Below are 14400 nucleotides of genomic sequence, written 5' to 3'. Positions count from 1 at the left end.
TAGCTTTTTGGTTAAAAATATAAAGTTTTGTATTAAACATATCAATATCAAAGATAACCTGAGTAAGTACACAAAGTTTTCAAATGATTAGATCTATTCAACCTTCCTATTATTATGTAATTGTTCCCTTGTTAAACAATTATCTGAGATTAAAATGTTTCACTTGGATGAAGTAGGCTGAAATAGCTCAAAAATCAACACAGACGAGAAATTACATTATTAATACATATCAGTTCGGAAATCTGCGACAAAGCCAAAGGGGCTCTTTTTCCGCATTTTTCATTTCTAGAATATTTTCTGTTTTAACTATCATTCTTCACTAGAGGGCACAAGCTGGAAGCAGAGACCGTACCGCCTTGCTCCATATCTGAGTTGCAACACAATGTCACAAACCAGCCTGATTTATGATTGTTCTGTGAATGTTCTGTTTTTGCTGTAAGAGGCTCAGTGAGATTTATTTTATTTATTTACTTTTATCAAACATGTCTTTATAGATGTTTTTCCTCAAACAGTTGGGTTGTTTCATTCTTTATTAAAACAATTGGGACCCATAAGCAGGTAACGTCACTTAAACGATTGCAAAAAAGCTCGCATTACTTTACTTATGAAAATAAAGACAATACAATTGAGGCGACGTAGAAAAGACGTATTTTAAAATACCACAAAAATAAACGCGTTGTCACGTCAACCAATCTCAGAATAACAAACCCTCCTCTCTGTTCCCCGCAGCCAACCCATCACCTTCATGAATGAACGTCACGCCGCGCTGACGTCATTGCGCAGCCACGCTGCATAGCCAGTCTAAACATCTCCACAGTGGAACTTTGCTTTCACACCGAGCTGGGGAGTTGTTCCCGACGGATCTGAGATTTAAGCAAACTTTTTACGCTTTCATCGAACCATCACGAAAATTTTGAACAGTTCTATTTTCTTATCAGTTACCTTAACTATTTATATATTTTTCGGTTTGTGGTTTTAATTGTAAAGTTTTTTTTTTCCTTGTACAATTTTTTTTTCCCGTTGTTTGGTCGTCAAGATGAAGAATCTGTGGCTTTTCTTCCTCGTCGCGCTGTCGACTGGGTTTATCAGCGACAAGGTAACGAGCTTTTATTTTGGGTTCTGCTTTCACAGTGGGTTCGCTCACATAGTTAATGACAAACTTAATGTTTTGTTGTCATTTTACGACCAGTTTAGCTACTTTCCAGCCGTTAAAATGCGTTTGGAAAACTCCCATAACGTTTGTTTTTGTTCAGATGGTTTGTTGTTTTTCGTTTAACGTTCCTCCTGAAGAATTATCAACATTTTCCAGATCTTCTCAAAAGTGTATTTTCATGTTGTTCGAAGTTGTTTTGCCATTGTCTTTGTTTATTTTATAGAATCTCATGTTTAGATTTATTTATTTTTTAAAATCAAAAGTGTGCCACATATAATTAAGTTAAACGTAAACATGGATGACATTATCAAGCTGTAATGTGAAAAATGCAAGTTTCTAACACAGATGTTGGCTGATAATCATGTTGTGGATTATAGCCAAGTTCAAGCTTTCCACCAGCTGGTGTCAAGTTCACAAGTCTGGCTAGCCTCTGCCTCTGGCTCAAAAGCTTTGACATTTAAACCAAAAGCTTGAGACTTGAACTCCCATTTAACCTGGGCTTCGGGTTTAATACACAGATTAGATTAAAAACAAAAATTAAATCTGAAGAGAAATATCAATATTTGGCCAGGATTCTTTTACATCTGTGCCCGGTCCAGAGTGAAATTTTCTTGGAGATAACAGGATAAAACGCAGCTGTTTGTTGTGTTAGGTGTTAAAAATAATAACCTGTTTACAAGGCTTGACTTAAAAAACAAATCCAGAGTGAGAGCCACAGACTCCAGAAAACGATTCTTTAAGATTTATGGACTGTATGTTGTGAAAGAAAGGGAGTTGAAACTTGAGACCATTCTGCTAAATGAGGGGTGGGGAGCAAGACTTAGAGTTGTGGATATACTGTTTGGATTTTCGTTTTGTTTGTTCCAAATCTGTAGATCAGTGGCTGCCAAACTTCTTGAGCTTACCATGTCACAAAGTAGCCGTGGGGGAAAACAAAAAAAAAAAAACTATATATGCATTCATACACATGAATACACATTGTACTTTTATTTTTAATGGAGTCTCATTTTTGAAGAGGATCGTAAGACCCCAGGCTCGTTGATTTGTGAAACCTCAGGTAGTCTCAACTCCAGTTTGTTCTCCCATCCAGTTATTGAAGTTCTGTTTAAATGTTTTGCAAATATAGATGCACCAATCAATCACTGGGCATCAGCCTTGACCCCCGTAATGTTGAACTGTATCTCAAATACAGAAAAATCAAAGTGGTTTATTGAATTAAGGAAAAAATTATTGAGGCTCCCCACTGTTCTCACTCTATAATCACGCAAGCCAACTGCATGCACTTTGATTTATTTTTTCTGTGTGTTTTGATTTTTTAAATATTTTTATTGGAAACCAGTAATAAAAACGACATAACAAAAGTTCTATTTCAAAATGAACGTAACGCTGTCCAAATAAATTGTTGTAAAGGGCTATTTCTTTTTTCTGTGGTGAAATTTACAATGCGAGTATAGCTTTGCATCGTAAAAACAAATCCATTGGCAAAGAGAAGTATATATTTTTTTCCATCATAGGCCCAGAAAGGCACATAAATCTGAGAACATATCTAAAATGAAGTCAAAATGAGTACACCTCTACCCTATATGTCATGGATTTATTTAACTTGATGAGAAAGAGAGAAGGGAAAAGCCATGTTAGCTTTTTGTAAGACATAAATATGACATAAATAAAACCTTAAGAAATTTTCAAATTCGACCACAAACCTTTCAAAAAGGTGCCACAAAATCTGTAATTTTAGATTGCAAGAATCATAAAAACAACAACAACAAAAAAACATGCAACATAATGGAGGGACTAGTTTAAGCATATATTTTGCTTGGAAAATTTATGTCAGAAAATGAACAAGCTTTCAGTTTTTCTTTATTAGTGATTCTTTGTAGAAGAATACAAAAGAGAATTAAACCAAAAATGAAAATGTATCTATATTTATCTATATTATTACGTATTTTAAAACCAAAAATAATAATAATAAAAACACCTGTTTTTTATGTTTATTTCTGGTTCCAGGTGAAAAACCAAATCACCTGGAACCAGGTGAACGTTGACGCATTTTAGCTTCATTTTAATCAAGTGGGTTTTGGGAGTCATATGAATCGATGCATAAATGGGAACTAACTTCCTACCTCCAGTAAAGAATTTCTTTTCTCTATCATTTGTTACAGTTCTCGGGAAACCAAAACCCATTGAAAATCTAAAAGAATACAAGGTTCTCAAGTCAATGAAAACCTTGTATTCTCCCCCCACCCAAAAAAGTATCTCTAATTGTATTTCTTTCTTCTTTTTTTTTGCTCAGGCAACAGAAACATTATCTTCCCAGAATGGTGGCTGATACTTATTTCACCATTCCGCTCAGATTCCTCCTTACTTCATGTCTCTAATACAGACTCCAGGCCTAAATTGCTGGGTGTGATGGGTTGCATCATATTTGTGTGTGTGTGTGTGTATATCTATATATATATATCTTTCCAAACTATCCTTCTCCTTGAGTTGGCTAAAGAGCGAGTGCTTTGTCAGCCGGTAACGCTGCTCTCCTCTGAAAGCAGAACGTCAAAGCGGGCGTTTGGTCCATGCCAGCATGTGGGCCGGTAGTTGTGTCATTTTCTGGATGGATGACTCACAGCGAGTCCCTCTGGGCTTGTCCAGGCAGGCACGTTACTGCGTGGCGCACACGCAGTTTTCCGCCGAACCACACAAGGAAGGAGAAAGACAGTGACACATTGTCACACTGGTTTTAATGAGTCTTTTTATGGCGCTTTAAAAGCCTGGCTCTCAAAACGCACATGTGGCTGTGAAATTACTCTTCCACTGCGCAGTAAAATCAGACATAATGAAATGTAAATAAAAGTAGGCTGGTATCGCTTGTGGCGATGTGCAGCGTCGCTGCAGTTTCAGGTTTTAACGGTGTGAGTCACGGCATTGTCGAACAGAGATAAAACAACCACTCCAGGTCCGACACAGTAAACCAAAGTTTATTGGGTCAGACTGTTTAAGTTAAGCTGTTTTAGTTGTTTTTTTTTTTGTTTTTTTGAGGATCTGTCTTCCTCCTTTCTTCCCGTAGCGAAAACATTCTAATGATTTTTCCCACTGTGTGGACGAGGACCCTTGCATTACAGTGTTACTCTGTTGTTATCTCCATGCTGAACCCCTTAGCGACAGATAATGTCACAGTTAGATGTCTGGAAACGGCACTGTAAAGTTTAAAGATCACGAAGGCCTGCTGAGCTACAACAAAAAAAAAGCTCAGATTTGTTTATTTCTGACACCTTTGAAGCTGTTAAAAAGACGCAGGCTTGATGTTGAGGTGGTCAAACATTCTGTTCTTTGTTGCCTTGATCAAACATGCGCCCTCTTTACACAGCATTGTGTAAAGCAGGTATCTCGATGACGATGACAGACTCTCCTGTGTGCTTTGGCCTGTTACACAATCTCTCGCTTGTCTCCACTCACTGGCTCCCATCTCCCAGGAGAAATATTTACATATCATCCCCAGAAACACACGATGGGAGGGGGCTGCTAAATTTTATAACACACTCTTCTAACACACTCACCCCCACTGAATGTTTAAATAGCTGCACTGCCCCGCTCCAGCTGTTTCCAGTAAACTGTCTTCGGTTTGATAAAGCTTTAGGAAACCACACCAGTGTATATGCTACGTATGCTGCATATGTGTGTTTTCCAGATGTTTGACCTTTGTGTCACATCTACCAGTAAACTCTGACACACAACCTATCTCTAGCGAGGAAAGCTCAGCGTATTGAGCTCGTTTGTTACATTTTGGCTTTTGTGTTTCAACGATTTATTTATTTTTTGTTCAATTAATAGAAAAAAGCAATAAGCAAGGAGGGATGTTATGATTGTATGAAAATTAACTTTTCATACATAAGTTTTATCCCTTTTTTTTTCTATATCAGTTGCAACTAACCGACGATTATCTTCCTTTTTTTTCTTTTGATGATGAATCATGACGTTCCCAACTTTAGCTGCTAATTCACTAAAGCCTAGATTAAATCCAAACTTATTGCGCTCTTAGAAGGCCTTTTCATTGATGCAGCAAAGTCACTGCTATTAAGAATGTATGCAGACACATTCTTAATAATCTAAGAACTTAATCAGCTTTTTTGTCACGAAACTTCAATGTGACGCACAGTGGTGTGGGCATGCTTTTCAGGAAAAAAAAAATCCTAGAAAAGAAATTGTGTTGCAATGCTGAAAAAGGAGTGGGGATCCACCCTCAAGCAGAAGAGTGTCCCTACAGCTAGATTTGTGATTAAATGGTTTTGATTTAAACCAATTAATGTGTTGGTATTGCCCAGTTAATTCTAGCCTCGAATGCCTTTGGGAGGCTGTGGCAAGATTTGGAAACTTGCTGTTATGAACCTCTATATCCCATCAGTATGAGCCTGAATGAATTTACATTAGGAAAAAAAAGGGGAACAACCGTGTTTTGTTGTGGAGACGTATGTTAAAAGACTTGCAGCTGTAATTGGTTCTATAAAGTAGTGACTGAGTAGGGCGGAGTGCAAATGCACGCTTTTCAGATTTTTGTTTGGGGAAAAAAAAAAAAAAAAGAAAAGCAAATTGTCTTTCTTTCATTTCACCTTTCTGCGCCACTTCTTGTTTATCTATTACTTCAGATCTCAACGAGACACTTTGAAGTTGTCCCGTGAGTAAATGTGGAAAAATCCCAAGGGCCGTGCGGAGGCCGTTGTAGAGGTGGGCGTGACCTGCTCTTTTCGCTTTGCAACAGACATCAGTTTAAACAACTGATGTCTGGTCTCATTTGGAGCCTGGAGGTGAATCCCAAGCAGTTTAAAGATAACAACTATCTTTCTTCATCAGCGCAGACTCCGAATTTAAAGCCATTTGGTCTAATTGTTGGCAGTATCTGTTGGAATAAGATAAAAAAAGTTCAGTCCTCTTTGCTCATAAGTTTTTATCATCTGGATTTGTAATTGTTGGCTAAAAACAGAAGCCTCTTCTGTTGTTTAGCCATGTTGTGCATTAGCCTCTTCTGCTGCCTTTAGAAATGGGTGGAAATGTTCTCTGTTGCCACAGTGTGAGCACATTTGGTTTGCTTCGGTTTTACCTCGACTGAGTCATTTGTCTGCAAGAGATCTGAGCCACAGCTAATAAGGGCAGAAACAGGAGTTCATTGTTTTGTAAACTTGGTCCATTGAACACCTTAAGCAAGAGCATATGATAGAAATTTACCTTTGTGGTGAGTTTTTTCAACCGCGTGTTTGATTTTCTCCCTAAAGCTGATGCTGATGATCTCTTTGTAATGCTAACTTTGAGTCGTAAACAGTAGTCGTAGTAAAACTGAATCGGTCACCTTATCTCACACCTTGTCTTCAGCACCTGTTTTGTCAGACAAATGACTTGTTCTGTCTCTCTTCTTCCGCTCTCTCCCTTTCCTTTCTTCAGGCTTTCTCCTCTCTAACTCTCTCAGCACCTGTGTTAGTGGAAGCATAGTATACATACCAGACATAGCTGAAGTCTCAAAGGGCCATATTCATCCATGTCTGTGTGTGTCTTTCTGTCTTAACACCAACTGTGTGATTCCTCTCTCTCCTTCACTTTTTTTTTTTTTTAACATTTCAGTCGTTTTCCATTTTGCCTGCCTGGTGTGTTCGTTGCCTCAGCTCCTCGCTGACTGGGTTCTTTGCGTGTAGTTTCTCAATGGTTTTCAGCACGTCACATTCGTGTAGCGCCGGGTTGCTAGGAGGGTATCCAGAGCAACAGCAGTAACCTTTTTAACGTGTGTATGCACTTTGTCTGTTTTGTCTGCTGTCTTTGAAGCTGCTCTCTCTCTCCCACTCCTCTTGAAAACACTTTGTTCTCAGCTGTCTGGCTCTGGGGAGTATCACAAATTACATTCATGACACATGAAATGAGCAGAAATCCAGCTTAGGCCAACTATTCATACAATAGAATGGCTGCAGCTCACACCATGGTTTCTCTCACAGACAGCAGTGCACACTTCCAACATATTTGGCCTGCATACATCACTGGTTACGAGGGGTATTGTCTTACTCTAGATCTGCAGAGGTTTTCACATGGTTTCAATTAGTGGGTGGATTTCTGAAAGTGTGAATTTATGTGCATCAGTGTCTCTCGTTTCCTTTTTTGTCTTTCTTTGTATGTCTCCCCCCCCTTAAATTACTGTACTGTTTATCTTCTATCTTCCAGCTCCTTGTCCTGTCCCAGTCAACTGCTTCCCAAGCAGATGACCTTTACATAGAGGAACCGGGATCAGGTGACGTCCCCATAGACGATGAAGACGGTGAAGATGATGGATCTGGCTCTGGGTCAGGGTCTGGAGACCATGGTAAGAGTGGCTTATTTTGGTCGTTTTATTTCAATGCACATTTTAAATTTACAGTTAAAAAAAAAAGTGTGTGTGTGTATATATATATATATATATATATATATATATATATATATATATATATATATATATATATAATGTGTGTGTGTGTGTACACATCCCAGCAGAGAGAAGGGTGATACAAACTGAAATTTCATCGTAATATTTTGTCATTTTTTTGTAATGATGAAAGTGACAATAAAAAAGTTATTTCCAATTTCTTTGCACTCCTTTTTAGAGAATTACAAACATGGCCGTGACTTCACAACACTGCAGTCAAAGCTCCGCAAGTGCAAATACTGCTATTAAAAAACATGCAAAACTAAAGTATAGACTTCTCCAGGGCACCAGTTATATAAACAAGTGTGATTTTTATGTATTTTTTTAATCACTCAACTGTACAGAGTATCTGCATTTACTGTAGTAATATTTTTTAATTAATTTATATTCATTGGTAGTTCCTTGTAAAAAGAACATTACTGTCAGCCTTTGGGGTTTCCAGATATCATTAATTGGAAATGATTGCTGTCGCAATAAATAATTTTTGTCACGACTGGAAATTTTTCTCGATAAACAATACGATAAATACCAATCCCTGGTTCAACATAAGATTACTCCAATACTGTAATGTGAAATATTTAGGATTAGCATTTTATTGCAATGTAACTTTTTTATTGCCCATCAAATGAAGTCGTTTACTGTAGTTAAGCAGATTCTGAATTCTGATTACATTTTAAGCTGCCTACGTCACCTGAGGTTAGCACTGTTAGCTTTACTCAACCAGCAAGGTCCAAGAGGAACTTTACTGTTATGTTTTAAGCCTTTCTGTCAACACCCTGAAAGTCTCGCTGATTCTTTCTCTCAATAGTTTCAATTAGAATTTTGTCTTACACCTAATATCTTCTTTCGACACAGGTTTCAGTGTCCTGTCAGATCAAGACGAATTATCCAGGTTCCTCAACATCACTGAGAGCATCCTTTTCAAAGAGCTGCTGCCACTTCCACCACAGCCTACTGTGAGCTCTGCTGCCGATCCAGAACCTACACCATATGACACTGAGGTACAACAAACATTTTTTCAATTTTTATTTTACTATTTATTATTATTATTATATTGTTGTTCCTGTTACGTTATTACTTTATTCATTGATGATAATCTCAGTTTTATTTTTATCAGCTATAATTTGCTTAAGTACACACACACTTGTATATGGTCACAGACATTCAGTCACTGACCCACAATACCTCTGTTTTTTGCTTTTCTATTAATGTACTGTTTATGTATTTTGTTATGTGGTATAATGGGAAAATGAAACCAAGCATTAAAAAAATAATAATCTGAAGCAATTTTGTTTACAATTTGGAAAGGTTTCGTTGTAAGCTTTCTTCTTTTTGTTCAACATTGATGAAATGTAAATTACTGCACTGTGCAGTATGTGAACACTAATTAAAAGCAATAAAACTAGACATTGTGTCAAGTTTGTTTTCAAATGTGTCATGTCTTTGGTCACTTCAGAGTCCAGATTCCACAAACAACTATGTGACTGAAGACCTGAGTACCAGTACCAGTGCCAGTCCTGTCGATGTGACTACTGAGTTTAGCCCTCCTGTGAATGAAGAGATCCTATTGGACACCAAAGTCTTGATCAAAGTTGAAAGTGAGAATTTTCCTGAAGGCGGACGAAACAGCCGACGGAACGAGCACAACTCTCCACAGGAAGTCACTTCTGAGAACCTGTGGGAGAGGACAGAGGTTCTTGCAGGTGAGGATAGGTTTTATAAGTTAGTCAGACTCTGAAATTTTTTGGTTTTAAAGATGACTTTGTAACAGTTTTAAGACTGCAAATAAAGTCAGTTTAAAAAAAAAAAAATATTTTTGTCCTCAGCTGTCATTGCCTGCGGAGTGGTTGGATTCCTTTGTGCCATTTCCCTCCTTCTTCTCCTCGCCTACCGCATGAAGAAGAAGGACGAAGGAAGTTACGATTTGGGAGACACCAAAATGTCTGCAACAGCTTATCACAAAGCGCCCACCAAGGAGTTCTATGCCTGAACTGACCAGCAGGGACAATCTAATGTGGAGTCTGGCTCCTTCCGATCAGGACTAAATAAGGATCTTTTAAACAGCTGAAGGAGATTCCTTCTTCAGATGAAGTTGGAAGTGTCTGTTCTCCTCCAGTGCTGCAGACATATGTTGTTGTTTTTTTTGCATCCTCATCCATCCCCGTCTGTTTGTGTTTGCCACCATTTTCTGCTTTTCTCTACTTAATGCTCAGCTTTCTATGCAGAAAGGGTAATAAGGAAACAAATGCATTCCTCCTAAAATGCATTTGTGTCATTTCCTTCCTGGGAAGCACCTTGGCATAAATATTGAATGAGCATTTTTTTTAAAAGGAACTTTTCCTTCACTCTAAATGGACCACGGATGTTCTAATTTTGTACGTTTATCAAATTAACACTTGTTCCAACACTGTGCCTTCAGACATTTTCAGCTGAATCACACTGTAATTCATTGTCCCTTTTTAGAGGAGCTCAACAAGAAGATGGGGGCAAGGGGAACTGAGAAAACCTGACTCTAATAGTTTTAATTGCTTTTAATTAAAATGGTACTACATATATTAATATTACAACCCTGTTCTTGTTGAGGTCATGCTTTCTTCGTTAGTGCACTTCTGTTATATTTCATTTCGTTTATGCTTCTTTGTTGAAATCTTAATATTTTTGTTATGACAATGAATCTTTTCATAAGCTGCCCAGTATTGCCATGAGAGATTTTCTTACGCTGCAGGTACAAGTTCGATATATATATGTATGTTTGTATTTTTTGTTTTTGTTTTCCTCCCTAAAGATATTTAACAGTTATAGAAACTGACCAAATATAATAAACATGCTTTACCATAAAAAAAAAAAAAATTGATGTTTAATGTTTAGAGGATACATTTCTGTAAGCCAAGAGATTTCCATTCCATACAGGTCCCTCAGGTATAGCGTGTTTCAAACATTTCTTATGTTTTCAGGATTTTCTGACTTGGTGACTGAGTTCTGCAGGCATGTGGGACAGGTAGAGCCAAAGCTAATGACTATAATTCAGAACCCACAGAAGTGACCAAAGTGTCTGGTGACAGCCAAAGCACATTCCTTTCCTGACTGTCCACTGTTTGCAGCTGTGAAAGAGGGTTTGGAGTTAAAGTAAAAGCATCTCGTGTTACTTATTTTAGTGTTGGCTATAAAGGTTTGATTTGAACTACAATATTCTTTTTTTTATTGGTTTAATATGCATGTACATACGTTTTAGAGGCTTATTACCTGGTTGTTAAACTTTACCTCAAATAGCCAAAGAAGCATAGCGGGAGCTGCAGTAATAATACAGGTTACAGCAATGACAAAAGGGTGGTATTCATTTTTATTAGCACATACATATACACCCAGCTGATGCAATATTTTAATAGGAAGGCTAGACATTTTATTATGTATGGACTTTATTTACTTGCTGCCTATAATATATGTTGAAGACTGTTTTATAGATGCTTCTTGGAGATTCAAAACGTATCCTTTTGAATACCAGGAATATGATCCAGATATGCTTTTGTCTGGATAACTGAGATCAGTGGTTGATGCAGAGAGGATTGAGCAAATAGTTAGGCCTCATCTTCAAGGTATTACCAAAAGAGAGAGTTCAGGCCTTTTTATGAATTTAGTTTAATGCCATAAAGAATTTAACAGTTACTGAATTGCTGTGTTGGATTTTTTTTTCATGCCTTATTTCATTACATGTTAAATCAAAGGTCATTGTCTTTTTTTGTTGTTGTTTTCCATATTTGATTTGTTATTTTGCAGTTATCTTTGTTCATAGAAAAGACACTATGAAGTTATCTGAATGCAAATGCAAACAACCTATTCACTGTGGCTGGAATAAACGGGAGGATGTGGTCACAGACCTTCTGTTAACGTGGTGTTTAGTGAACACTCAAACCGTTAGTGCCTCTCGCAGGGCTTTCGTCTGCTGTGCTGTTACAGTATTAGTATTGGGTTTTGAACTTTGAGCTGCACTCAATCAAAATCGGCCTTACCTTGTTTCAGAGGTCACCGCAGCGCTGTCCAGAAAACTTTGACCGTTGCGAAAACCAGAATGAAGGCAAACGGTGGGATGTATGCGTTATTCTATCTTTTGTCATAAATGGCAAGTAAACTACACTTTAATTTATACATACTCTCTTCATTATGTCGGCGATACTTGGGAATAGAATACAAGATGCTTTTTCCCTCTTGCGTAGCCTGTTTTCTAATGTCAGCTACATTGAGGTTTGTAGTTGGCAAACTTCAATGTTGATTTGCAGCATAGATGTCGTTTATCTGAAAAAACAAATCTTATAAATTTAATTGGTACATAATTCAAATGGAGCATGTTAAAAATAATGATTGTCTTTATCAGTGTTAAAGATACTTGGCTGTAGTCAAAGAAACAAAAACAATCGTGTGAGCACAAATCAACTCACCAAAAACGCTGATGCACTGTGGGAGGAACTGTGTTGTTGGTGGATCTCATAAAATTTACTTCTCAATAAAAATGTGACATTATTGCAGTGTTGAAAGTGGCCTTTTTTTTCTCTGAACATTTTTGAATTTTTTCAAACTTAAAACAATATTGTGGGTTTGCTACCTTATGTCAGCTGAACAATCTCCAAATAGATATGTGCATAACTCTGTGCATTACTTTGTAACCTCTTGGTAAGCACATTTCTGTGAGAAAGCATTGCCAGAAAAAACACATCAAGGCTTTTTTTATTGATTTCATTTATTATGGGCAAAGCCTATGCAAATTAAGAGGTAAAATAAAATAACCTTGTTGAATTATGTCTGAACTGTGTTTGACCCCATTTTTTGGAAAGCTGATGTCAAAAAGTGATGTCAGTCACTTTTTGGAACATGTGCATCTCTTGACATCGTAACCATAAAACTAACAGCATTGCAAAAGAACAACCTGGTGCATAAACGCTACGGTGATGGTGGTGTGATGAGGTAATCTATAGTACTCCAGTAAAGCCACCAAGGAATGGGTAGACCTGCACTACCTTAGATATTAAATTTTGACTGAAATATTTTTGCAGGACCCTGAATGTGCCATTCAGGCTTACAAATGTTCCAATTTGGCTGAATGAAAGCAGTTCTGCAAAGAAAAGTGGATGAAAATTAAGACTCATTGACATTTAGGATCACAATCCCTTAATGGCAGAAGCTGCCATGAAAAGTGGCACATGCAATTATTAGGTTTTGGGTGCAAATAGTTTTTTACACTTACCTTGTTTTCCTTAATACATGAACTTGTCGTCTGCATTTTGTCTCTACTGTGGTTCTGTTATTAAAATTTGCTTAGTTTGAAAGATTTAGGTGTAACAAAAAAACAAACAGAAGAAATATGATACAACTTTCACAATCCTGTGCATGCACCTATTTGCAGATATTTTGATAACTAGTTCACCATTGTTCTTTTTTATTGTTATATTGTAAAAGAGTACGTCTGAAGCTAATTCATCAACATTTGGATTATCTCTAATAATCAGATGTTTTTCCGTACCTGGTGGTTGGAGAGGGGGAACTCCAAAACGTATATACACACATAAATAAAGGGGTAAAACGTGCCTGAAGTCTTACTGTCCTCTGTGCAAAAAGCAAACATCTTAAAGTAAATTACAAGTTTAAAAACACTTCACATAATCTCATATTGTATAAAAGCAGGTTTTGTAAAACTAAGTTAATTTGGGTGGAACAATTTAAGTGGACAGCAGTGATTGCAGAGGAATGCTGGAGATTAGTGGTAAAGAAAGCTGGAGGATGCAAACCACAGATTGGGATGTGGGCAGATAAGTGCTGTGTTTTTTGCACTGCGGATACAATCCATTCCAAGCAGTGGGCATTATTATGGCAACTGAAATGTTTACAAGAAGATTAAGGCTTACATATTTAGCCGTGAAGCAATTACTAAGAACCTGCACTAATCCAGATGTACCAACACTGAGTTAGACCTCAGGTTATGCACAGTGCAGACAGCGCGTATAGTTGCATGTCATTCATGGATGATTTGCACACATTTTTTACATCTGCCCACAAATGCCCTGAGGGACTGAGATCAGAGCTTTGTGATGACAACACCAAAACATTGATTGTTTTCCATAAGCCACTTCATAAACACTTTGGCTGTTTGCTTAAGATCATTGTCCATTTGTAAGACCAATTTGCACCTGAGCTTTAACTTCTTGACTGATGTCTTTAGATGTTGCTTCAATATTTCTACTTAATGTTCTTTTCTCATGATTGCCATCTATTTTATAAGTACACCACCTTCTCCTGCAGCAAACCAGCCCCACAGCATGATGCTACAAACCCCCATACACAATAGGGATGGTGTTCCCAGGCTTACAAGCCGCCCCCTTTTTTATCCAATGTAATATTAGTCATTGTGGACAAACCACTTTAGTTTCATCAGACCACAGGATATGACTCAAAAAATGGAGATGTTTGTCCCTGTGTGCATTTGCAAATTGCAGTCTGCCTGTTATATGTTTCATTTGGAGTAAAGGCTTTCTTGTTGCTGAGTGGTCTTTCAACCCATGTCCAAAACAAGACACAGTTCACTGTGGATAATGAGACTGTGCTTCTAGCTTCAGGTCAATTTTCACATCTCAGACCAAAAGACGCTCACCTCTGGGACACAGAACTCATCTCCTTCCCGACTGGTTTAATGGTGGACATACCCATTGTGTATATACGTGCATATAATTGCATAAACAGATGAACGCTGCAGCTTCAAGCATCTGGAAATTGTTCCCAAGGAGAAACCAGACCTGTGCAGCTCCATAGTTCTCTTTCTTATATCTTGGTTGAC

General features: G+C 37.6%; 1 protein-coding gene across 1 annotated transcript; it reads left to right on the top strand.

Annotated features, from left to right (window-relative positions):
• Positions 1 to 804: 804 nt before the first annotated feature.
• Positions 805 to 12373, top strand: LOC103478412 (syndecan-2-B-like). The gene is made up of 5 exons (XM_008432262.3): positions 805 to 1096; positions 7343 to 7481; positions 8436 to 8581; positions 9037 to 9283; positions 9407 to 12373. Exons 1-5 carry the CDS (start codon positions 1037 to 1039, stop codon positions 9568 to 9570), a joined length of 756 nt encoding a protein of 251 aa, XP_008430484.1. The 5' UTR covers positions 805 to 1036; the 3' UTR covers positions 9571 to 12373.
• The last annotated feature ends 2027 nt before the right edge of the window (positions 12374 to 14400 follow it).

The sequence above is a fragment of the Poecilia reticulata genome, chromosome 16 (genome assembly GCF_904066995.2).
Source record: "Poecilia reticulata chromosome 16, P_reticulata-male-v2, whole genome shotgun sequence".
NCBI lineage: Eukaryota > Metazoa > Chordata > Actinopteri > Cyprinodontiformes > Poeciliidae > Poecilia > Poecilia reticulata.
The sequence above is the reverse complement of the archived record's forward strand: the minus strand, read 5'-3'. Positions and strand labels throughout refer to the sequence as shown.

Coding starts and splice junctions, on each gene's coding strand:
- LOC103478412 (XM_008432262.3), top strand. CDS start 1,037: ATGAAGAATCTGTGGCTTTTCTTCCTCGTCGCGCTGTCGACTGGGTTT. Junction 8,582..9,036: donor CTACACCATATGACACTGAG/GTACAACAAACA, acceptor TGGTCACTTCAG/AGTCCAGATTCCACAAACAA. Junction 9,284..9,406: donor GAGGACAGAGGTTCTTGCAG/GTGAGGATAGGT, acceptor TTTTGTCCTCAG/CTGTCATTGCCTGCGGAGTG.